Source organism: Rana temporaria, chromosome 7, assembly GCF_905171775.1.
Source record: "Rana temporaria chromosome 7, aRanTem1.1, whole genome shotgun sequence".
Taxonomy (NCBI): Eukaryota; Metazoa; Chordata; class Amphibia; order Anura; family Ranidae; genus Rana; species Rana temporaria.
Window position 1 is genome coordinate 101054605 of NC_053495.1, and position 26381 is coordinate 101080985.

At 37.8% G+C, this 26381-nt stretch overlaps 1 protein-coding gene across 2 annotated transcripts in view; it reads right to left on the reverse strand.

Annotated features, from left to right (window-relative positions):
* Positions 1-26381, reverse strand: part of HMCN1 (hemicentin 1) — a 384153-nt gene that overhangs the window by 109263 nt on the left and 248509 nt on the right. For both annotated transcript variants that reach the window (XM_040359793.1, XM_040359792.1), the window contains exons 72-85: positions 22147-22288; positions 21919-22063; positions 20513-20640; positions 16885-17041; positions 14907-15028; positions 14346-14510; positions 13738-13845; positions 13104-13238; positions 12870-13004; positions 11028-11297; positions 10318-10508; positions 6471-6684; positions 834-968; positions 533-723 (exon numbers count right to left, since the gene is read on the reverse strand). In XM_040359793.1, the coding sequence (XP_040215727.1) occupies positions 533-723; positions 834-968; positions 6471-6684; positions 10318-10508; positions 11028-11297; positions 12870-13004; positions 13104-13238; positions 13738-13845; positions 14346-14510; positions 14907-15028; positions 16885-17041; positions 20513-20640; positions 21919-22063; positions 22147-22288 (2238 nt within the window). The remainder of the gene's footprint in view (positions 1-532; positions 724-833; positions 969-6470; positions 6685-10317; positions 10509-11027; positions 11298-12869; positions 13005-13103; positions 13239-13737; positions 13846-14345; positions 14511-14906; positions 15029-16884; positions 17042-20512; positions 20641-21918; positions 22064-22146; positions 22289-26381) is intronic.

Sequence of the window (26381 nt, forward strand, 5' to 3'; positions counted from 1 at the left end):
TAGGCAGATAATATAGCTGATAAAAAGAAGACCAGAGATGGAAGAAATGCTCCGAAACTGATGTAAAATAAATACTGTATGATTTGCAGGGAGTAAAAAGCCTGAATGGCCTGGATAAGCGTCAAAATAGAAAATGAAAATGAAGGAGGCCTGCTACATGCCAGACCAGTCATTCAAAGGTTCGTGACCTTAGCATCAGCCATCAAAGAAGCTTAATAAAGTTAGAGCCAGTTGAAAGTGGATTGTAACATGCAAGAATATTTTTTAGCCCTAGAAACTTTTCACAAAGACTGAAAAAAAAAGGTGAAAAAAGCAACAAATATAAAAGTAAAATTAAATAATTTGAATAAAGATTAAAAACCTAGATCTACTATTATTTTAAAGACTGAAGATTGGGTGCCTAGTGTTGCAGTATACCGTATAGGCTCCAACAACCTATAGACAAGGAATATACACCATGGGTCATGCTGTGTCTTCTAGTAAATAATATTATTGTAGATAGTTATGAAGGCGTGACTTCAATCTGACTTACTGTTGTGTTGTAAATTGCAAGAGAGCCATTATTGAACTGTTTAAATCGCCTATTAAAAGGGATATCATTTTCTTTCTTATTCCACTGAATTTTAGGTATAGGATTCCCTTGTACTATACAATTTAGGATAATGCTGCCTCCTAGTGCTGCAGTCAGATTGGTGTGGTGGAACCCAACAAGAACAGGAGGCTCTGATGGAAAAAGAAGAAAATACTTAGTTATTAAATGTACAGAAACGTATGTTATGTGAATATTTATTAAGCGTGTAATTCGAGAGTGCTTTGTTTTACTCAATACCCACCTTTTACAAAAACTTTCACTGTAGTATTAATTGATGCAACAATATTTTCTGCTATGCAAGTATAGGTGCCAGAATCCTCTTTTGAAACCCTCTCAATTACAAAATCATTCAGATATTTAGATTGCCCAATCTGCACTGTGGGATAAATAATATTAGAAGAAAACATCACATACTATACAATATCACTTTGATTTTAAAGGATCACTAAAGGATTTTTTTTTTTAGCTAAATAGCTTCCTTTACCTTACTGCAGTACTGGTTTCATGTCCTCATTGTTCGTTTTTGCTTTGAAGTAGCTGTAATTCTGCTGTGATCTCCACACTTCCTGCTTGTCTGGCTCCTTATGAAAAAACTCATGGGAGCTTCTCACTGTGGTCTAAGCTGTGTGTCTAAAACTCCTCAGAACCAATCAGATTCATTTTAAAAACAAAACACTGCCCTGGATTTGTTTTTTTTTGTTCTGTGGGTCTCTTTACTTCACATAAACATGAAACCAGTTTAAAACCGAAAGTGAAACTAGAGGCACATTATATGATTGAATTGAATCTATTTTTAATCAATTTTAAAAGGAATCAGTTAACTTTTATGTCTCTATACCCTGTAAACAGTCATTTCAGAAAAAAAAATGTTTCCTTTAGTGATCCTTTAAGTCTACACACTATACAGTTTTGAAGCAGAGACAGTTAGGCCATTACCTCTAGTGCTCTTTCACACAGAGTGCTGTCTGCTCCAATCAGCAGCGGATCTGTGAGCAAAGCCTAATGGATGTCAGTTTTTTTACATTTGTGCAAAATTGTTTTATGTCTGGCATACATGGGGCGACATGTTATAGCTCTATGGAGGACTGGATATAATTTGACTCTGCTGTCCATTTACATTAGGCTACTCCCGATCCATTACATTTAGGTCCAGAAAAACAGAAAAGGATGTAGTCTTTTTCTGGGTTTTTTTCGGACCTGGAGGTAGATGGGTGTAAATGGACACAAGTTAATTTTCATGTGTCTGACCATAGAGACGCATGGAGTTTCCAAACAGCTCCACCTAAAAAACTGACAGATGGACCTGGTCGTAAAAGCATTTGTTAAAGGGCCCATAAAGTGATAGAGTCAAGACCAGGGGTAGGCAACCTCCAGCTGTTGCAGAACTACAAGTCTCAGCATGCCCCTGGGAGTAATTGTAACTGCCAGCCTTGCAATGCCTCATGGGAAATGTAGTTCCACAACAGCTGGATGACCCCAGGATGCCTACCCCTGGTCTAGACTATGATGGCAATGTCTAAGGAAAGAAACTGTACTCCTCAAAATCTTGATGCACAGGTGTGAAAAAAATAACTTTTGGGAAATTAAATAAAACTTACTAACAGTGAATAAAGGAGACAAAACAAAGTACAAAGGGAAATAAATTAAAGAGACAGAGGACCTAAATTACTTGAAGTTTGTTATCCCAGTATCTCATATTCCTGGTAAGTGCCTGCTCTACCATGAAAAAGTATCCTGCTCTTTACAAATTGCTTCCTTTGTGTGAAATCCCTGGTATTCCTGCCAGTCCCTCTACTTTCCTATTAAAAACTGACCACTCTAAGCAGGAGGACACACCTGTTCAGTTCTCTAGCTATGCTGGGAACTCAGCCTGCTCTCCTCCAATGATCAGAGTTGTCCTGCCATGCCTCCCCTGCACAGCCTTTCACTGGGAAGTTCAGAGTGCTGCTGTTTCTCCTGCCCCAGCACTTATGCAGCTGTGAACAGAGGGAATGGGATCACTTATAAAATAGATTCGATTTTTTGGTATACACACGATTATATCGTATGTGCTGAATCTGTAGTAAAGCAGGCCTAATGCCGCATACAGACAGTCATTTTTTGTGATGAAAAAAAAATGACGTTTGAAGTGATGAAAAAAAACGACATTTTTGAAACTTCATTTTCAAAAACGATGTAGCATACACACCATCATTTTGAAAAATGATGAACAAAGTGACGGCACTCTAAAGGGGAAGTTCTATTCGCCTTGAGGCTGCTTTTAGCTGGTTACTTGTTAGTAAAAGATGATTCGTGCTTTTTTGTCTGTTACAGCGTGATGAATGTGCTTACTCCATTATGAATGGTAGTTTTACCTCCCGTCTCAAAACTTGCTTCTGGGCATGTGCGGGTTTAAAAACGTCGTTTTGCCCACACACTATCATTTTCATTGACACAAAAAATGACATTTTGAAAAACGACACAAAAAATTCGAGCATGTTCGAATTTTTTTTTTGTCATTTTTCAGAAGACATAAAATGACATTTTGCCCACACACGATCATTTTAAATGACATTTTTAAAAATGTCATTTTATTTCATCACAAAAAATGACCGTCTGTACGCGGCATTATGTGTTGGCCTAGGCCCTCTGCATTGTTAACCTTTTTAATGTGTTAAATCTCAAGACTACCAAAACATAACTACATAAATCATGCTTACATAATCTTTATATACAATAACATGAACAAAAAAAAAAGTTAATTTTCAACAATGACATTTACATAATGTACATTATCTTATGTTTAAAGTAGAGTTGTCATGAGAGAAATATGTCAACTGCCAATGCTAACCTCTCAGCCTGATAATGCTAGTTGCCTTGTTGTCACAATAATTTTCTTGCCTCAAAATTTTCTTAAAGTGGAACAATAGGCAAAACTTGTTTTGTCATTTTGGTTAGCGTCTCATTGCCAAAATTTACCTTCACTTCCTGTCCCATATCCAAACAGGAAGTGAGAGGAAATCCCTGCAAATTAAGGGAATTGCTTGGGAACCCCACAATGGATCATAAACGTTAAAAACCGCTGGTGAGCCACGTTTTTGAGTGTTTATCAGCGTTTGGCGTTAGAGCGTTTTTACAGCTGAAAACAGCTGAAAAACTCCTTTCAGAACCAACTATTTTTTTTTTTAACCACCTCAGCCCCAGAAGATTTGGCTGCTCAATGACCAAGCCATTTTTTGCGATACGGCACTGCGTCACTTTAACTGCCAGTTGCGATGCTGTCCCCAAACCAAATTTGCCCACAAATAGAGATTTCTTTTGGTGGTATTCAATCACCTCTGCGGCATTATTTTTTGCGCTATAATCAAAAGAAGAGCGCCAATAAAAAAAAACTCAATATCTTTTACTTTTTGCTAAAATAAAAATCCCAACTTTAAAAAAAAAAAAAAAAATGTCCCTAAGTTTAGGCTGATATGTATTCCTCTACATATTTATGGTAAAAAAAATATCACAATAAGCGTATATTGATTGGAATTTTTATTAGTATTTTTTTTTTGTGGTTGTAATGGTGGTTTTCAGCACTTTTTATTGGGACTGCGATATTGCGGCGGACACATCGGATACTTTTGACACATTTATTGGGACCAGTGACAATTATACAGTGAGCAGTGCTATAAAAATGCACTGATTACTGTATATACAGTATGTCACTGGCAGGGAAGGGGTTAACACTAGGGGGCGATTGAGGGGTTAACTGTGTTCCCTAGGTGTGTTCTAACTGTAGGGGGGATGGGAGTGACTAGGAGGAGAGAGAGATAGGTGTTCATAGTATGAACACACAATCAGTCTCCTCACCCTTGAGAGAACCGGGATCTACACACACAGATCCGGATTCTTGCTCTGTCACAATCGGTTGCGACCGCCGGGCACTTGCATCAGCTCTGTCGGCAAGCCGCGGGCACGCGCTCATGCATCCGGTAGCACGCATGCGCCCCCTAGTGGCCAAAAGGCGAATCGACGTAACGTTTTGCCCGGGGAGCAAACCTGCTACATTAAAACTTTGGCGGATGGTTGGGAAGGGGTAGAAGCCAAAAAACGCCCCAGACAAAAACTGCTGATAACAGCCTATATGTGCACGGACACATAGGCTAACATGATGTGGAGTTTATTGACTGTAGAAAAAAACATCTGAAGCCAAAAACAGCTGCTGTAAAAACATCCAAAAACATTCAGTGTGCATGAGGCCTAATACTTTTATGGGGATAGCCCAAAATATGGGGTTTTCTTTTACTTTCACTTTCAATAATAATAGTAAACAGGAGCTATAGAGAGAATACATCTCCTTAATAGGGGCACAGATATCAATGAAAAATTACAGGTGTTCTAACCCATCTCCACACATTCCAAAACTAGAAAAAAAGTTTTGCCTTTAGTTAAACTTTAATCTCTGACCTGGGACAAGTATGCAGAACAGAAGTATTGTATTCACTCTGAATCTACTGCATGTTTATTTGGGTCAATAATTAACCTGCCTAGCGGTATTCTCGAGTCTGGCTCAGGGTGGAATTTCAGTACCATTAGCGATATCCCCGAGCCAGACTTGGGATCGCATTGCAGGATCCAGGCAAAGTTACTTACCTTGTCCCCTGGATCCTGCGATGTTTCCCCACTGTGTGAGCGAGCTGTCTCCTCGCTCGATTCGCACAGTGCCCGTGTGCCGCCGAGCTCCGTTCCCTGTGACTTTGCGAAGCACGGGGCGGAGATCGGCACCAAATTCAAAAAAGTAAAAACACACAATACATACAGTATACTGTAATCTTACAGATTACAGTACTGTATAACATAATTACACAGCCCCTTTGTCCCTAGTGGTCTGTCCTGTGTCCTGCATGCACTTTTATATAATAAAGACTGTTTTTTCTGCCTGGAAACTAGAGATTGTCCATAGCAGCCAAAAAGTGTCCCTTTATGTCAAAAGTGGTTTTAGGCCAGCTAGAAAACACAGATAATAAATTAGAATCACTTGAAGAATTGAGCGATAGTGATTTGTTAGGAAATTCGTCTTCAGACACTGAAAGTAATGACAGCGACAATTCTGCAACTGAGCAAATTTCAGTGGTTTTGATTTGATTAAATTATTTATTCCTTTTTATTATTATTATATTATTATTTGTTATAATTATTTATAGTTATTTATTATATTATAGTTTATGATTTTTTGTTTCAAACTTTATCATACCCGGGATGTCTACTAGACTCTTGTTTGGACAGATTTATGTGAGTTATTCCTAAGAATTACAGGCCTACAATATAAAACGCCAAATTTCCATGCAAAATAATTGTACCGCTTTTAGCACCTAAAATCTGACATAATCATACCGCCAGGGAGGTTGAAGCTAGACATAATAAGGCAACTAGCATTTTAGTAAAGAAAAAAATAATGGCAACCTTCATATTTCTCATTATAGGTTTCATTGTATAGAGAACTAGTATGACTTTCACTTGCTGCTTTATTGTAAATATTCAGTGGCTCAGTTGTATTAAATATTAAAGCCATACACAGATAGGCAATTAGCATTGTTATAAATGTCACCACACAAAGTTTTGGGCATTAAAATCAAAACAGCAACTTTTTTTTCTACTATTTACTCTTTGCTATACTTATGATTTACAATCATTTATTAAAAAGGTCAAATAAATTAAACAGAAATTTTGATGCAATTACCACTCCTCCCAATTCTGGCTGCTAGCTAGTCAGCATAGATTCAGCAAAGACACATTTATGTTTTAAACTAACACTTAATTAAATTATTTTAAATAATTGTGGAACATTGGGACAAAACCAACCAACAACATCGTGTAAAATGTGTTGATCACAACTCCTGTTAGTTTTACTTACCAGGTGTTGATTTATGCTTAAATGTCCATGTTATCTGAGGGCGAGGGTTTCCTGTCGCTTTACATGTTAATCTCAGTTTTTCTTCTTTATTCAATGATACATCTGAAGGCAGTTCTGTAAAGGATGGACCATACTGGATAGTGATACTAATTGTGTGAGAATCCTTCCCAACAATATTACTGGCAGTACAGGTGTAATTACCCATATCATGATGCTGCAGAAAGAAAAAACAATTGTACTATAAGTATACCTTTGCATTTAGATTTACAATCTATTATATGTAACAATTATTATTTTAATTTGATTCTGAATATTATTTCAAATAAATTACAGCTCCTAGCCACTTACTTCTGTTTGTGAACAAAGCAGCCGGGGATTACCTTCATTTATACAAAACCCTTATGTGGCTCAGAAACGTTGCAATGCTTTGCTGCGGAGTGATCACATTGATTACTTTATGACACTTTTTGGATGCTATGGAGTTGATTTACTAAAACTAGAGAGTGTAAACTCTGGTGTAGTTCTGGATTTGAGGAAATGCAATTTTCTGGGAATGTCTAAGGTTGAAGCTCCTTTGGTTTCAGGTAAAAGATCTAATTCTGAAAATGACTGATATCAATCTCGGAGAATACCCAGTACAATAACTGTAGTATTTGAATAGTCTGCCTAGAAATAAATACATAAAGGTCCCTAAGGATACATTTGCTAAATGCTGCAATAATTTATATTCCCTGTAGAAACAAGAGCTACCCCTCTCACTAGACTTATGATTTTCCAAAATCAATTGGGTAAAAACTATGGAAGTGTGACGGAACCGTCCAGCACTTCCTATGTCCAGTCTGAACATAGGAACCAGATATTATAGCAGCATATTGCAACCAAATCATTAGAAAGGACTAGCTTAGATGCAAAACTGGAATTGTTTATTTGAAAACTCACACAGATGTTACATACCAGACCAGGTCAGGTGAGCCTGATTACATTATCATATGCAAAAGGAAATTGTATACAGGAATATAATTAACATAATTAACTGCTTGCCGACCGCCCACCGTCATATTATGGCGGCAAGTAGGCTCCCCTGCGCGAGAGCCCGTCGTATAACGTCCGCTCTCGCGCAGGCCACCAGGGTCGCGAGCACGCCCATCGCTCGCCCCCGACCTCCGTGCGCGTGACCGGCGGGCGCGATCACCGTCGGGCATCCGCGATTGATCCTTACAGAGTGGGGACCGGGAGCTGTGTATGTAAACACACAGCTCCCGGTCCTGTCAGCGGGGGAAATGCTGATCCTCTGTTCATACAATGTATGAACAGAAGATCAGTGATTTCCCCTAGTGAGGCCACCCCCCTACAGTTAGAACACACCCAGGTAACATACTTAACCCCTTCCCCGCCCCCTAGTGTTAACCCCTTCACTGCCAGTGGCATTTTTATAGTAATCCAATGCATTTTTATAGCACTGATCACTATAAAAATGCCAATGGCCCCGAAAATGTGTCAAAAGTTTCCGAAGTGTCTGCCATAATGTCACAGTACCGAAAAAAAATGCTGATCACCGCCATTACTAGTAAAAAAAAAAATATTTATGAAAATGCCATAAAAATACCCCCTATTTTGTAAACGCTATAACTTTCGCGCAAACCAATCAATAAACGCTTATTGCGATTTTTTTACGAAAAGTATGTAGAAGAATACGTATCGACCTAAATTGAGGAAAAAAATGTTTTTTTTATATATTTTTGGGGGATATTTATTATAGCAAAAAGTAAAAAATATTATTTTTTTTCAAAATTGTCGCACTATTTTTGTTTATAGCGCAAAAAACTAAAAACCGCAGAGGTGAGCAAATACCACCAGAAGAAAGCCATAAAACTAACCCCTATTTTGTAGACTCTATAACTTTTGCGCATTTTGCGATTTTTTTTAACCAAAAATATGTAGAAGAATACGTATCGGCCTAAACTGAGGAAATTTTTTTTTTTTATAGATTTTTGGGGATATTTTTTATAGCAAAAAGTAAAAAATATTATTTTTTTTGTTTAAATTGTCGCTCTATTTTTGTTTATAGCGCAAAAAATAAAAATGTGATCAAATACCACCAAAAAAAATCTCTATTTGTGGGGAAAAAAGGACGCCAATTTTGTTCGGGAGCCACGTGGCACGACCGCGCAATTGTCAGTTAAAGCGACGCAGTGCCGAATCGCAAAAAGTACTCTGGTCTTTGGGCAGCAATATGGTCCGGGGGTTAAGTGGTTAAGGAACAACCAACATATACTATAAACATTAAAATGATTGTAAGGTTCAATTTAATTACATTTTTTACATAACAAACATGTCATATCTACCTCCACCGTGCAGCTCATTTTGACCCCGAACGCCATCTTCTGGGGTCTTGCGGCTACTCCCCAAATCAGATAACCCCCTAGGAAAAGCACTCTCCCGGGGGATTACTTTGCGGGCCCACTCCCAAATCCATCATTCATAGCTTCCAAAGCTGCCGAATGCAGGACTCTGGCCCGCCCCCCAGTGCGCGCCTCATTGGATTTGATTGACAGCAGCAGGAGCCAATGGCTGCGCTGCTATCAATTTATCCAATCAAGAGTCAACAACCCCAGGCAGAGAGACAGCGCGTCCTTGCTGTGGGACATTCCAGGGATCAGGTGCGTAAAACGGGTGGGCTGGGGGGCCGGTGACTGCCAGAAGTTTTTTCACCTTAATGCATAAGTTGAAAAAACAGGAGGGTTTACAACCCCTTTAAGTTAGTTAAACAACTAGCCACCCAGACAGTGTTGTAATTAATCAGAGATCTCCAGGTCAGACTTCCCAGCCCCAAGGTCACAACAAAGTACATTCCACAATAGTGTGCTAACAGACAGAGACAATGGGTCCTAATTAACACAATTAACAATGGAAGAGGCAAACTTAACAAAATAACACATAACACCTTAATAAACAGACTACCACACAAATAATAGTGTTCTCTTAAAACCCAGGGCCCATAGATTTCTTGAGAGATATTGATGATAAATATTTCTGTCTCATTTGACGTAATCCAAACCATACTTTCAGCCTCCATTAAGTAATTATCCATCACTTTCTTGGTCACCATGTGCCCCTGCTAGACACAGGGTAACTTACACTTAACAGGGGCCTGGGGAGATGAACCAGGAGTTTCCTGACCTCTCTAAGGTAAACTGGGTTCCACAAACCCTCCCCCCCACCCGAGCAAAGTGACTTCCCATTACAGGAAGATTTAACAATATCTTCACAACATCAACCGGCGAAGATTTAGGAGGACATGGTATTGCTAGATAGAGTTCGCCCAATTGCTGGATTATAGACCCCTTTCATCAAGGAATTAACCAAAAACAAGAAAATGTTGAAATATTGAACCAAATCCAAAGAGGGACAGCAACAGCCTGGACTGACCTCCCACACCCCATCAACCCTATCCCCCTGTCTTCTTCCCTGTTGGAGAGGCTTAACCTCACTTCCTGTCAGGACAAGAAAAAATAAATATAGTAAATAGAATGATAAAAGTTTAGAACAATATTTCAATTGCCCTTTTTATCCCACATTTTCTTGTCCAGGGGTTACAGAGACAGGAAGTAAGGTGAACATCTCCCGAAAAGATTACAGATTAAATAAAATCTGACAAAATATGAAATCTTCAAAGGGAATCATGTTATAAAGAGACCCTTTTGCCTTGCTTATGGTTATAGCATTGAAAATGAATATAGGATAGAATAAGAATATATGTTTCATTAATAATGCCCTATAGTGTTTGAATAAAGCATTTGATACTAGTTTACATGTTGCAAAAAATAATAAATGGAAATACTATTACCTCTGTTTGACGCAAAATTAAATCCCCAGATTTAGTCACAGCATATTTTTCACTGTTATCTGCTATTGAAACATTGTTCTTTGTCCAGGCTATTGATGGAGTAGGAATTCCATATGTATTACAAGGAATAGTAACTGGAAAACTTTGTATCACAAATAATTCATTAATTTTTTTTTGAATTTGAGGAGGAACTAAGAATGAGACAGGAAAAATGCAAGGAAGAAATATATAAATAATCTGGAAATATACATGAACAAAGAATTATGCAATTCAAATTATTGAACCACAAAATAAATGGTCAAAACCTCTTACTGTATTCTTTTGGGATTCAAATCCACATTCATGTTATGCTATATTACATACTCATTTGATTCAAACACAGCAACACTTTGACATACTGTAAAGTTCTGGATGGAAAGTTGTATTTAATGTATGTAACGTTTAAAATGAAAGAAGATTTACAATATCACATTAAGTTTTAAAATTATGAAAGATTATTTATACAACAGATTATTAATTAAAATGTAGTCTTTTAGACCAGTGATGGACGCAGTAACCAAAGGGCAGCTACTTCTCAAGTGCAAACACTTGTTCACTATGTATTGATGGGCCTGTATTTTCCAGAGGGCTCTTATACAGCTGTGCAGTCTACACAAAATGATGGTCCACTCTGGTTTTAGGCCATAATATCCTCATTTAAGCATACCTACCTAAAACCGATAGATTCATACTGGAGCTCATGGATCCCACTGCATTTTCTGCTGTACATGTGTACAGGCCTGCATCATCAGGCTGTGCATATCCTATTTGAAGAGCTCCAGTGCCGATTATTCTCTGTACAGCTGACTTGGAAAGAGGTGCTCCATTTTTATGCCAAGCAATCTCTGGCATCGGGTTGCCAAAGGCCTCACAGATCATTGTGACAGGCTCATCCACTACAACTGTATATTCTTTCTTATGTGGTTTTATTAATGGTGGCTCTAATAAAACAAAAACAAATCAACATTTTAACTATAAAAAAGGTCTAGTAAATAGAAGAAAGTAATATTCAGAATCTAATGACCTGTTGTAATAAAATATTACTATGTGCAGAAATAATTATAGTTATTAGTTCCTGCCTCAGTACAGTATAAGAACTGAAAAAAAAAATAGTTTATTCCAATGTATAGTATGCTACATGCCCCCCATTGAGGTTCATATTAATAATAGATGGCTATTAAAAAATAAATCGATTATTCTAGTGCCTAACATACAAGGTGGCAATCGTTTAATAATTATATAAGTTAATGTTCCATTCTCAGCATAAAAAAATAGCTCTAACAACTAGACATGTGCACAACAAAAATTTTCGTATTTTTTTGTTCCGTTTCGTCTGCAAAACAAAAAATTTCGTAGTTTTTTGTTCCGTTTCGTCTCGTTCTGTAGATTCGTAAATATTCGTAATTTCGTAAGACTCAAGTTTTCCTATTCGGACCCGTTCGTATTTCGTAAGATGCAAGTTTTCCTATTCGGAACCCGTTCGTATTTTCGTAACAGTTTTATTTTCATTCATACTGAATTATTCGTAATTCTGTCTAATTTATTTTCGTTGTAATTTTGTTAGATAATAATTTTCATTTAATGGATTCATAATTTTGTACTTTCGTAAATACATAGCAACACGTGGAAAATCCATATTAAGATATACTTTCTCCTAAGCCCCATACACACGATCTGACTTTTTGCCAACAAACGTCAAAATTAGCGTTTTCCAAAAAATCTGACCGTGTGTACACTCTATCGGACAAACTTTTTCGGTTCCAAAAGTCCGGCCAACTCCCTTCAGACAAAAATCCACGGAAAAGTTTGTTTGAAGTCCAATCGTGTGTACGAGGCTTTACACTGTACAATGTGACTCAGCACAAAAGAGATAAGCTGATTGGCTAAGATATTAAGTAATCACTCACTAACTACACTGACCATTGCCCATTCGAAAGAACGATACAAGTACACAAATTTACAAACAGACAAAAAAACGGATTTACAAAACACAGAAATGAAAATACGAACATACGAATGAAAATACAAACAGACAAAGGATTTAAAATACGGAATGCAAATCGTTCGTTATAGATGTCATTTTCGTTCTTTTGCTTTTTCGTTGTTTCGTAATTTAGTAAGATTGTCCACTCATACGTTCGTATTTTCACTTGTTCGTTATTTTGCTTATTCGTAATTCCGTAATTTTCGTATTTTGCTTCCTTCAGCTTTTCGGATGTTCGAATTGATACAAATGTACGAAAACTAACAAATTTGTACGAAAATCCATTTGTTACGAACGGGAACGCACATGTCTACTAACAACTGGCATACAATGCCTTTAAAACTGAAGAAGTCATGTGATACACCTACCACCTACTCAAACTTCATGTGGCTAACATCTGAACGAATATACTTTACTACAACAGTCACCTAGAAATTATTTAAAATGCTGCAAAGTAAAATGTTATGTTATTTCATACAAGATACTGTTTACTCATTACTGCTACTTTTATTTTTTAAAAGCATCTTACCAAGAACTTTAAGTTTTATCTTCCCCAATGCTGTTCCAGCTGGATTTTGGGCAATGCAAGTATAAGTACCGCCATCTTCTTGTGTAACATATGCAATGTTAAGGTTGCCATTAATAAACATAGTAAAATGACCCCCTATTAAAAATAGAAAACAAATTCACATAAAATTGAAACAGCGATAGTAAAAAAAAAACATAAAACGTAAAACAATTTATATGGAGATGCACGTGTCACCTGTTTTGATGCCAACACCTTCCTTTTGCCACGTGATAGTGGGTGAAGGTGTCCCAAGTGCTTCACATGAAAGTGTGATGGAATTGTTTACTGTGGCTTCAAAGTAATCACCTTGACTGTATATAACAGGAACCTCTAATTGAGGAAACATAAAGGAAAAAAAGGATAGGTGCATTCAAATATACAGTATGTGAGTGTTCAAGAGTGATAATTTATTATCAGCAACTTATTTTATGGATATGTACATCACTGAGTGCTATCTTGCAACCACTACAATCAAGTCTTCCTCTGACCTTGTTTTTGTATAAACAAAACAGTGTACCACTGCCTCAGTTGGGTAATTCTAAGGAGAGAAATACAAAACTGAAATAAATGTTTTGCATGTTATCTACAATGAACCCATGATTCTTCCCAAATCCATTTTCAAATTAAATCTTATTTTTCACAAAGTTTCTTTTTATATGAAAATTAAACAGCACAGTGGGTCAGCTACTTATTCCTACACAACTCTTGAAACTAAACTAAGCATCTGCATACTGTCCTACAAAATATTTAATTATCAATTCACACTATATACATTTTACGGTGTGGTTAGAAATTATTATGGGTTAACAGCAATAATTTAATTACCAACCTTGAACATAGAGATTTATATGAATCTCAGCCGAGCCAACCTCATTTATTGCCTTGCAAGAGTATCTTCCAGTATGGGTTAAGTCTGTACGTGGTATTTCAATACTTCCTAAAATGTAATTACAGAATTTAAATTGAGTGTCTGAATAATTGTTGGAATATTTATTTCACACTTGATCATTCTGGACCTCAGCTACTCAGAAACGAATTACATAAACTAGTAAAATATGAGCATATTTGTTTCCTTTTCAATTTTAGAACATTACATATGTTGATGTCATTTACCAAAGATGATCATAATATATGTTGTACATCTTTTTAAATAATGATGTCATTAAATACTATATATATCTACATGTACACATTATTTTAAACGACTTTAAAATTAAATGTCTGCAATATGCCCAGAGGACAACATGTAAGAACCTGGACAGGGTGGTAGGCTTAAGTGGGAGTAGGTCTGAGTCAGTAAACCTATTTGTCAGAACATACAAATAAGGAGCCCATTATGAAGTTCAATAGTAAATAACAGAATAGTGATCTTATTTGCAGAAAAGAGGCTACTTCATAACCTGTTTTTTTTATGAAGAGTACCCAAAACAAAATTACCAGAACTCAATATCTTGTAACTTTCTCCAACAGCTGGAAGGCGAATTCCATCCTTCAACCAATGAACTACAGGCTGTGGAACACCATACGTAGTACAAGGAATTATGGATGATGACAATTTATTAATAAATATATTTGTTACTTCATCAGCGATGGAAGGTGGCACTAAGGATTAATTCAAAGACAAATAAAAGAGTTTTACATCTGCATATTGATTTAATCATAGTAGTAGTATAATGCAATAGCTAAATAATCATTTTATCAACTACAATAATTAATTTACCAATTCTAAAACGAATGATGCTCCTGTTGTATTTGATAAATTCACATTATTATATCTGGCCCAATAATACTGCATTGCTAATGCAGATTCCAAGGTCAGCAGGAGTCACTGAAAGTGTGTTTGTATGTCTCCAGATCAACAAGACCTTTTTCAGCAATGCAAGACCATATCACAACAGATGCATTTTAATGAAAGATGCAGTTTGCTATGTAAATAATGTTTTATAACATATACAGTATAATAAAAACAATTTAGAAAAGTTGTACACTTGGCCTTACCAAGTACTGAAAGATAAATTGCAATTTCATCATGACCTGCATCATTTGAAGCAAAACACACATACATCCCTGTGTCTTCTACAGCTGTCGAAATGATTATGAGAGATCCTGAAGAAAGAAATCTAGAAAAATAAGAGTACACAAATCTTAGCTTCTAGTATAATACAAGTGCCATAGCCGTCCATTGCGGGACATACATTACCTCCATACCATGCCAGCTAGCCTAAGGCCTCGTACACATGACCGTTTTCCTCTAAATGCTGGCAGAGCATTTTTGCAGAGAAAAATGGTCGTGTGTATGTTTTTCGTGGAGAAAACTGTTGTGGATCTCGACGAGAAAAAAAGAGAACATGCTCTCTTTTTTCTCGTCGGGAGTCTCAATTTCCTCGTCGTGTTTCTCGGCGGGCTGGTTTATGACGAGAAACACGTTTGTGTGTATGCTTAGAAACCCGCGCATGCTCAGAATAAAGTATGAGACGGGAGCGCACATTCGGTAAAAGTAGCGTTTGTAATGGAGATAGCACATTCGTCACGCTGTAACAGACTGAAAAGCGCAAATCGTCTCTCACCAAACTTTTACTTAACACGCAGTGACATGAGATTAGCAAAAGCAGCCCCAAGGGTGGCGCCAGTGGAATCGAACTTCCCCTTTATAGTGCCGTTGCACCTGTTGTACGTCACCGCGTTTGAGAACGCTTGACAAGATTCTCGACAAGCCTGACAAGAAACTCGTCGAGGAAAACAATGTTTCTTTTACGACAAGATTCTCGGTCGTGTGTACGAGGCCTTAGTGCCGGACCATGGCACCACTAAAAGTAAGCAGCCATTTGGCTTTCTGTATTACATCTTTTAATTATTAAAATGGGATTACACTTTTTGCGGTCTCCCTTATCTTTATTTCACATATAACTTCCTGTGTCCTCAGGGAGCGAGAGGCTGAGTCCTGTATACCATCTCCATATATGTGGCAGGCATTATCCTGCTACAAGCTCTTCTGACCTTCTTTTCATTAATAAAGTCTACATCTTTTGGTAAGCTGCCATCCATTATTGAGCACATTGGGTGTTATCGTTCAGCTGGTGAAGGTGGTTTTCTACAGCTACGGCATTGGACCTTCTTCTGTCACAGAGTTTTTTCCTCACAGCTTGATCCAGAGCATATCAATTTCACTGTGTGTGATTCTTAGGATCACAAGGACTTTCACTTAATTTAATTATAGCAATTTGATATTTACTATTGTGTCACGCACTGGTATTGTATGTCTTTTGCACTCAGTTGGGTCTATAAAGTCACATTTATAGCCACTATTGATTTGGCATTTTATAGGTTCACAATATTATTTGTATTATAGTCACATAGGCAGGCTGGTGCCAATCAGTACATTTATTGCTACATTTTTTATATACAATTTTTAGGTAGTTTATTTGCTATCTTTATATTTACCAAGCGCCCCCTTATTCCTTTATTCCACATTGTTTATATAAGGAAGAACATTTTCTACAGTTATAGGAAAATCTGTTATTGAAATCTTTGGCTTCAATAACTGCAGCAGGCAAAACAACAGTTTAATAGGTCTCTAAAAGTTTGCGAGATGTGCATGTTCACCTTTTTCTAATAGTTTACTACCTTAAATGTACCCTTTTCTTTTGTATATAACTCTTTACTACCTGTATATTTACAAAAATGTGTTCGATAAAAACGTATTGTAAAAAATAATTATATATATATATATTTCTACACTTGAATAACTTTGTGTATTCAGTACATAACATTGTTTTTTCTAATAGATAGCATAACTTAAAAAGTGTTATTTTCTTACTCTGTTGCCCTGAATCTAATACAAGACTTTGAAGACATGTCAAAAATGTACAGATGAAATGAGGAAAAGGGTTACATACATTTTGTTAAGGTAATCTGTGCTCTCCTCCGCCATTTAACACATGTCTATATTATGATATCTTCTCACTCTGTACCATACCTGTAAATGTTGTAATTCATATTTGTGTTTATTAACAGTCCATTTTTCTTCCATTCCACTGTTGGTTTAGGGGTACCTGTTACTTCACAGTTTAATGTTATTTCATTATTCACTATTGTGGTAATATTTGTTGAGCCAGAGTTTATCAGTGGAGGATCTGTAAAACATTTGCACAAAAACATCTATATAATTGGTAATTAAACTGTTGTTAGTAAATATTGAAAAGCTTAGCTATCGACAGGGAGATAAGAATGAACTTAGGAGATTGTACTGTTGTTCTGCAGGGCTTTTGAATGTAAGGTTACTTTTATGGCTTCTCTTCCCAACACTATATGCACATAAATAAAATATAATACTATTGCATAGTACCTAATTTAAATTACATTTCCCATTCTGGGTTTTAGTTTTGTCTCGGTCCCAGTTAGTTCCTATAGAAACTGTTTTCAACTAATAATAAATATTTTTTTGTACTCATATACCCATCATATTGTGTCAGAACAGCGTTTCTTCCCATACAAGCAAATGTGAACTCAAAGCAACTCGGAAGTAGCTCAATGCAATTCAGACCGTTTTATGGTTATATGATCTGCTTCACACTTTAACTGGCCATAGATGGGTTGTTTTATTTTCAAACAGATTCCTCCATACAAACAAGCGAGGTGGATGAAGAAATCCCCCTCCCCGCGGGGACATTGTGGGCCAAATCCTCAAAATCGTAGCCTAACTTAATTTTTCCCATTTAAGTTACACTGGCGGGAAATTTCTACCTAAGTGCCCGATCCACAAAGCACTTACCTAGAAATTTCACGCAGTGTAACCTAAATTCTCCCGGCGCAAGGCGGTCCTGTTATCCAGGGGGCGATGACAATTTAAATGAGGCGCGCTCCCGCGCCGGCTGTTCTGCGCATGCTCGTGACGTCATTTTCCCGACGGGCAGCGCACGAAATTACGTTACGCCGGGCTTTGTGGATTGCGACGGGACAATAAAGTTGCGTCGCTTAAAAAAAAAGTTACGCGCCGAAAAATAAAATTCAAAATTTAAAAAAAAACGCGGCGATCGAAAAAAAGGTCTGTTTTTACAAGGTGTAAACAGTTTACACCTTGTAAAAGCAGCCCTAATTTTACGTATGCAAACGTAAACTTACGCAGAAAAAACAAAGCTGAAAAGCTTTGTGGATCTCCGTAAGTCCTCATTTGCATACGCAAAGCGGCATTTCAATGCGAAATGCCCCCAGCGGCGGATGCGGTACTGCATCCTAAGATCTGACAGTGTAAGTGTCTTACAGATGTCAGATCTTCTGCCTATCTTTGGAAAACTGCTTCTGAGGATCAGTTCCAAAGATAGGCACAGGGATACGCAGGCTGAACAGCAGTTCCGCCTGCGTATCCCTTTTGAGGATTTGGCCCAGTATTCTTAAAACTTTTGTTGATCAGTGTATTCTGACAGCAGTGATCTCTGCTGTCAGAATACACTGATCAACAAAAGTTTTCCAACATTCCTATTTGACAACAGTCAAATACAAAATAGAACAATTGATTTCTGTTGAACAGGGACAACCACACATGGATCAAAATTTGTCTGGGTCCTGCTGAACCGGCCACATTTTGATCCATCTATAGCAAGCTTTATTGGCAAGCCACCTAAAGATTTTCTCTTTCTTCCTGCCTTTTGATGCTGAACTGTCACACGCTGTTCTGGATAGAAGCTATGTGATTTGTTTGCCAAAGCAGAACGTACTATAATTATAGAAACAGAAAAGTACTTAATTCTTGTCTAATGATACCATAACATTTTAGAATGGGTATACAGTAATAAGAAGCTCAAACACTAGTAAAATAAAATTACAAATTAAACTGACTTTAAAGGAAATTTGTAACACAAGGTTTTACAAATCAATGGGCCAGATTCTCGTAGATCCGGCGTATCTCTGTGGCGGCATAACGTATGTCATTTACGTTACGCCGCCACAAGTTTTACAGGCAAGTGCTTTATTCACAAAGCACTTGCCTGTAAAGTTGCGGCGGCGTAGCGTAAATCACCCGGCACAAGCCCGCCTAATTCAAATTAGCCGGGTAGGGAGCATTTAAATTAAGCGCGCTCCCGCGCCTAACATACTGCGCATGCGCCGTCCGGAAAATATCCGAGGGTGCATTGCTCCAAATGACGTCGCAAGGACGTCATTGGTTTCGACGTTAACGTAAATGGCGTCCAGCCCCATTCATGGACGACTTACGCAAACAACGTAAACTTTTAAATTTCAACGCGGGAACGACGGCCATACTTAACATTGGTTGCCCCTCATATAGCAGGGGTAACTTTACGCTGTGCAAACCTAACGTAAACGTCGTAACTTCACTGCGTCGACCGCGCGTACGTTCGGGAATTCGCGTATCTAGCTAATTTGCATACTCGACAGGGAAAACGACGGAGGAGACACCTAGCGGCGAAAAAAAAATTGCATTTAAGATCTGACAGTGTAAGAGCCTTACGCCTGTCGGATCTAATGGATATCTATGCGTAACTGATTCTAAGAATCAGTCGCATAGATACGACGGCCCAGATTAGGACTTACGACGGCGTACATGCCGTTGCGCCGTCGTAAGCCCTTTGAGAATCTGGGCCAATATGTGCTGCCATTATTTGGCCAGGGGACAAGGGGTCCTAGTACTAAAAATCACCCTGTTTTCTTAACTTGGTGATAGCTATATTAGTAGTACTATGTGCACTCAGCACTACAGCCTTAATTACACTCAGTACATCTCCATTATTAATATTATACAGTGGAACCTCGGATTGCTAGTAACGTGGTTAACGAGCGTTTCGCAATACAAGCTCTTTTTTTTTTCAAAATCCTGACTCGGTTTGCAAGTGTTGTCTCGCAAAACAAGCAACATTCAAGACTCTGCGGTGTGCAGTACTGCATTTGGCCAGAGGTGTGAGGGCTCCGTGACAATTGGAGCCATTAAAAACATTTTGGAAATACTTGGAAACAGTATTGATGATGGACTATGTAAGGATAAGCCAATGAGGAGAGAGTTGCAGTAGTCAAGGTGAGAGATGACCAGGGAGTGAATTAGAAGCTTTGTGGTGTCATTGGTTAGGGAGGGGAATATCTTGGAGATGTTGTGGAGGTTGAGGCAGCAAGCTGTGGATAGTAAATAGATGTAGGGCCAAAAGGATAGTTCAAAGTCCAAGATTACAACTAGGACCTTGGTGTGCGGGTATAGGTTGATAGGTTGATAGTTGTGCTGTTGATTTTTACAGAAAATCAGGGGGAAGCGGCACATGGGGGAAGAAATATTATGAGCTCAGTACATATACTAAGTACATATTCATAAAGTTCTACCTGATTTAATTCTTTAAAAAAAACACATTCATCTGATATACAAAGATCAAAACAACTCATCTAAAGCCAATTTATGAATACACAGCCTATGGAAAAGGCAAACGTATCTGATCTGTGCATAGATTATGTTCAAACTATAACAACTGCACCAACTTTTCCAACACCATATTTAAATTCTGAAAAAAGTTATTTTTATGTAAGTGATATTAGTTTTGTTTTTTGCTCAGTATAAGTTTAATTCTTAAATTAAGCAATTCCTTACAATCTCATATCATACATACCATAAACCAAAAGTTTGGTCTGCTTCTGGTTCGATCCAGCTGCATTAGCTGCAAGGCAGGTGTACAGGCCAGAGTCTGTAACATTGGCTGATGGAAAATAAAGTGTGCCAGATTCCATAACAGTATACCTGAAATACAATCAGATAACTATTTAATTCAATTTGTATTAATTATTTAATTTCCATTCTCAGTAAGGGATGACTTAGAGTGAAAATGCTAGTTCCTATAGAAAGGTCATGCACCAAGGAGCTCACATCACTCTATACAATTTGGTACATTCACAAACACCATACAGAACATTTACTTATTCATACCAACATGTCAACCTTATAACATCACCGCAAATGCATAGCTCCAATTGTCTGATTAATTTTCAAATAACTTTAGGGACCTGCATGTGGAGTTTTTACAGTCCTCTGAAAAGTGAAGCTTCATGAAACAACATTGGAACTGTTGGAGAACACAACATCCCTTTCAAATATTTGTAGTATTTCAGCTGGTGCAGACTAGAACATGTATTGTCTCATAGATGGCAGGCCTGTCGATATAGATAATGACCTTCAAAAATCCTCTTCCTTCCTTCATGATGTATTTTTCTCAATTGCCTACAACAGCAGTGCCGTCTGCCAATTGTTTTGCCTGGCAGGGATATTTACTGGGTGACTACAGCCTGTCATTCATCCTCATAAGAAAACATATCTAATCTCTATTATCCTCATACCACTATGATAATAGACAGTAGACATGATAATGGCGGTGGGTAAAACACTGTTATCATAGAGGTGGAGATTGTGACATCATTAAAAAAAAAAAAGGTGTTACAAGAATGGTGGCAGTGCTGAGCAAGCGACTTTTTGTGGTTACTTTGAGAAAGTGAAGCCACTCAGCACAGAACCCACAATATTGCTGCCATCACTGTAGTAGTGACGACTACTACAGTGATTGTCAGCTTCCACAACAATCGCTCAGGTATTAGATATGCATACTTGCTGTATGTAACTATCCAAGCTGTAGCTATGCAGAGTTCAGAACGAACCATATGACACCTAATTGCTCACTGCTGCCAAACCAAAAAAAAACATGCAAGGGGATGGGCACTTATGACAATCAGTGCCTTGAGTCAATAAATCTCTGTTGGTCGGGGCTTATAAAAATGACTAGGTATATGCAGCAATTTCAGCCCAGAAAACAAATGTCGAATTTGAGGCTACACACCATTTTTCCCTACCCATATCTATCAAGACTTAAGTAAACCCCCTTTCATACCTGATATACATTTGCACCTTTATTTTATATCACAGATATCACACAAGAGTCACCGTTTTATTTGGTTTTCTTATTTAATTTTTACTATTATATATTTATATTTTAACATGTTTTTGGCTTTCTAAAATCTAAAATCTGACCTCTCATTGTTCTCATGGAGGATAGCTCCATTTTTTCTCCATGATATGCGGGGCAGTGGGACTCCAGCAGCCTTGCACTCCAAATTGGCAGGATTGTTGACAAAACTTGTAACTAGGTTTGGTCCATCTTTTATTGTTGGAGGAACTGTTAACCAAAAGTATTGTATTATTGCGGAGTTACAGAAATTGAAACAAAAAATGGATACTATACTTAATATTAAGTATTACCATATATATTAAGGATAAACTCCCTGGTAGTTTTTCCAGCAATGTTTCTAGCAATACAGATATAATGTCCAGCATCTTCCACCTCTGCACTATTGATATGTACAAATCGTCCATCAGATTCAATGTGTATTCTAACACTGGGCTAAAAATAAGTGGAGAAATATACACAAATGTATATAGAAATTTAAATAAAATCATTCATGAAGCAGATAAGTAAACAAGTCAAAGACACATGTCCAAATCAAGAACAATTATGTTTGGATTTAAAAAAAACACAATGCAGATTGTGCGTAACTGCTACATTTGTATATTAAATACTGAATGCTATCTGTATATCGTGTTTCATAGCATGTTATATGACTTTCAGATTCTTTGTGACAAATGATTAAATTATAATAAATAGGAGCTTGTTCATGAGGCCATTATGTCACAGTATGTGTAATGAAAAAAATAAGTATCAAATAAATGGTACAAAAATAAAAAGTAATGTGCAACTGCTGCCACAACTATATATGCAAGATACATACACTAGACAGTTAACAACATTTTAAAGCTGCACTGCATTGCACTGTGACAACTCGTAGTGATGATCAATCATCAATATTAATTGGACGTGAAAAGAGATTGTAAAGACAATCTATAACAATCGATTGTGTAATGATGTGTGACTGTGTTGATACAGTATATAGCACCAAAATAAGCCAAAAATGTGCTAATAGGCAAATTCACTCATGCTGTGCAAACATAACATTGAATTGGTGCGCACCAAGCTGTCTGAGCTTTGAAGATTGGAGAAGTGCTATCTTCACGTCCACATCAGCCCTCATGCTGATCCGGTGGTCTGTGGAACTCTGAAAGAGACTTTACTGGTGGCCCACTACTACCTACATGAACAGATCTGGCTGTGAGAAAGGGGCATCAGCACGGCTTTGGATCTAGCAAGAAGCTCATACGTGGAAAGAATAGGAGAGTAACCTGTGAGAGACCATTGAGAGACCCTGGGCAGGGTTAACAGCCACAAGCGAATGTGATCTCTGTAACAAGAGATCCATGGGAGTGGGTAAAGAGATTTACATTAAGAGGTGGAGGAATTACATCTATATCTCTTGGCACTTTCTTCTTGGGTTTTAAATCATTTTGAAGTCACAGACACTGCATGTTTATGGACTTTATCTATTGAAGTCGATTGGAATATCATTCATTATTTATTTAATGATATGTTTGCACAGCATGAGAGATTTTGCCTATTATTAATATTTTTTGGCACACTTTGGTGTTACATATTTCATTTTTGTTTATCAGAATATCACTCAGTATCTATTCTATGTTATGTTTGCACAGCATGAGTGAATTTGCCTATTAGAACATGTTTGCCTTATTTTGGTGCTATATACAGTACTGTATCAACACAGTCACACATCATTATGTCACTTATCTTGCCCCTGTTATGTTTTTGTATAAGAGGAAAGACAAAAGAAAGTTTCATGGTAATATAAGAATACACTGAGAACTGTAGATCTTTTGCAAGCATCTGCTTTCTGTAACCAGGGATGGACAACAGAGTGTCTATATGTAGTCTATTCATTTATTTATTTTATTTTATTTAATCAAGTCTTACCATGGTCAGATATGTTTTTCTGTAAGTATTAAGGCCTCTTTCACACTGGCATTGACTGTAAATTGGCCATTTGTGTCTGCTGTTGAAGCTGCCAGTTGCTGTGTGGTGGCAGCCCGTGTAAGTATGTGGGGATACAGCAACACAGCCCGATTACCTCATGTAGTAGGGGTGTGGGTGTGTAGCTCCGAACGCATACTGTCTAAGTTCGGGCTGTTTACCTGCTCCCACACTCCTGTCACATTGGGATAACCAGCTGTGTCCGTACTGCTGCTGTGTCCTGATAGACTTGCATAGGATGCTTGCATGCGGCACATGGCAGCTTCAGATGCATAAACAAACAACCAATTCAGCATCCATGTGAATGAGACCTAAAGATCTTAATGGATGCTTAGTAACTTTACACATTCAGAGAAAATTTGGGCCCACATTTTCATTCCAATTAAAGTGTTTTGGACATCCTTAAAATAAAAGACATATGGAGTTTTGCCTTCAGAACAAAAATCTTCATTTGGAATAGAAACAGACATGCAGTCATACATTACAAAAGAAAGCAGGGTCCATGAAAGACAATTGTTTTTTAAACAAATCTGTCACAAAGAAAGGCAATTTACACCAACCACGGGCATCATGGCTTGCTCCCTCCTCCTCGATGGCCAATTGAGACTCATCTCTCAGAAAACGGGTCTCAGACCAGCTTTTGATTGGTCGGATTGAGAATCAGTGTTTCAATAGTTAATATCAATTTGCTTTAGTAACACCTGGGTGGGCTTGTAGCGCAATGCTCTGCATCACAAGCCCATACTATTTTAAAGCATATAAGAGCCTCTGGCTCTAATCAGGTGCTTCAAAAAAACACCCCTGCCGCTGTAATTAAAGTGCCTGGCATCCTGAAAGGGTCTGGATGCATGAATAGTGGGTGGCGGCCATGGCGGCTGTGGATACAAGGGGCAGCGCCCAGGCACACCTAATGGACTGCTTTCAGCACTGGGATTAGTTCTGTTTTAACCACACCTCTTCCCAGCTCCTGTGTCTCCCAATTGGGAACCAAATGATGGGGGTATGGGACAGAATCTTCAAATACTTAAAGGAGTTGTAAAGGCAGAAGTTTTTTTTTTATTAATGCATTCTGTGCATTGAGATAAAAAAAAACTTCTGTGTGTAGCAGCCTCCCCAGCCCCCCTAATTACTTACCTAACACCTTCTATCTCTAGAAATGTCCATGAGTGTCTTAGCTGTGCGGGACTCTCCTACTGATTGGCTGACACACAGCAGCGGTGCCCCTCTCTCCCCAATCAGGGGAGAGAGGGGGTGAGGTCAGGGCGGGGTTCTGTGTCTGAATGGATACACGAAACTGTGACTTGGCTCGGGACACCCTATAGCAAGCTGCTTGCTGTGGGGGCACTCAACAGGAAAGAAGGACAAAGAGAGCCGAAGTGGGACCCGAGAAGAGGAGGATCTGGACTGCTCTGTGCAAAACCAACTGCACAGAGGAGGTAAGTATAACATGTTTGTTATTTTATTTATTTTTTATGTCCGTAAAAAAACGTGTTTTGAGCGCACAAAAACATCAGAAATCGTATTTGTTGCATTCAAATATATTTTTGTATAAATATGATACTTTGTTCCTAGCTATCCAAACTTTTTAATTAATTATTTAAAGTTATGAGAACTGGTGATAATGATAATGGGGCAATATATTGGGGTGTTAAACAAAATGGTTAAAAAAAGAAAGAAATAACACATTGGCGCAAATTGACATGTGATTTGACACATCAAATCTCATGCCAAATTGCCAGCAACGGCACTGTCCCAATCGGTGCAACGCTGACTTTGCGGTGCCTCACCGATTTCCAAAAGTCGTTTCTGCACTACTTTTGCCGACTTTGAGAGCGATTTCAACAGACATCTGTGCATGAACCCAAACAGATGTCTTTCAAATCGCCCCCGAACTCGCACTAAAATGACGGTTTGAAATTGTGGGAGGTTCAGCTGAATCCGCACGATTTCAAACTCTCATTCAGTGTGAAAGTACTGTTAAAGTATTTAAACCATTTTTTTTACAGAACTACCTTCACACAGTGTCCCATTGATACAACAGTAATTGAAAAGGAATTCTCTCAAAAGCTTAATTTGCTTAATTTAATTTGCCAAGGTTTGTGAAAGGTAAACTTTAAACTTATGATATTTAAACAACTATATAATATACCTAATATCTGACAAGCCAATATGATCATCCTTGATACCAGTTCTAAAATGGAAATCAATTAAAGAAACTAGTCATGCGTCTAAATCTCCCTTGCATTTGAAGCCCAATCTGAGTTTGGATCGCACTGCAGAGGCTACTGACAAGTGGTGAGGAAGCGATGTAAGGCCTCCTCACTGGGGAAAGATGATTTTTTTTTCTTTGCAAAACACTATTTAGGCATGGCACAGTGGATTGCTGTGCTGTCCATTGTCCTTCAAAAGCAGAGTGAAATAGAGAGGAGACAATATTACTGGGGCATTCTACTTCCAGTACAGTTGAGTTCCAGTTGTAAGAGTACTCATGTTATTATGGTGCCAAAACTATGTTTTGCATAAAGTTAAATGGACTGTCAGGTTGCCAGTGTAATAACTT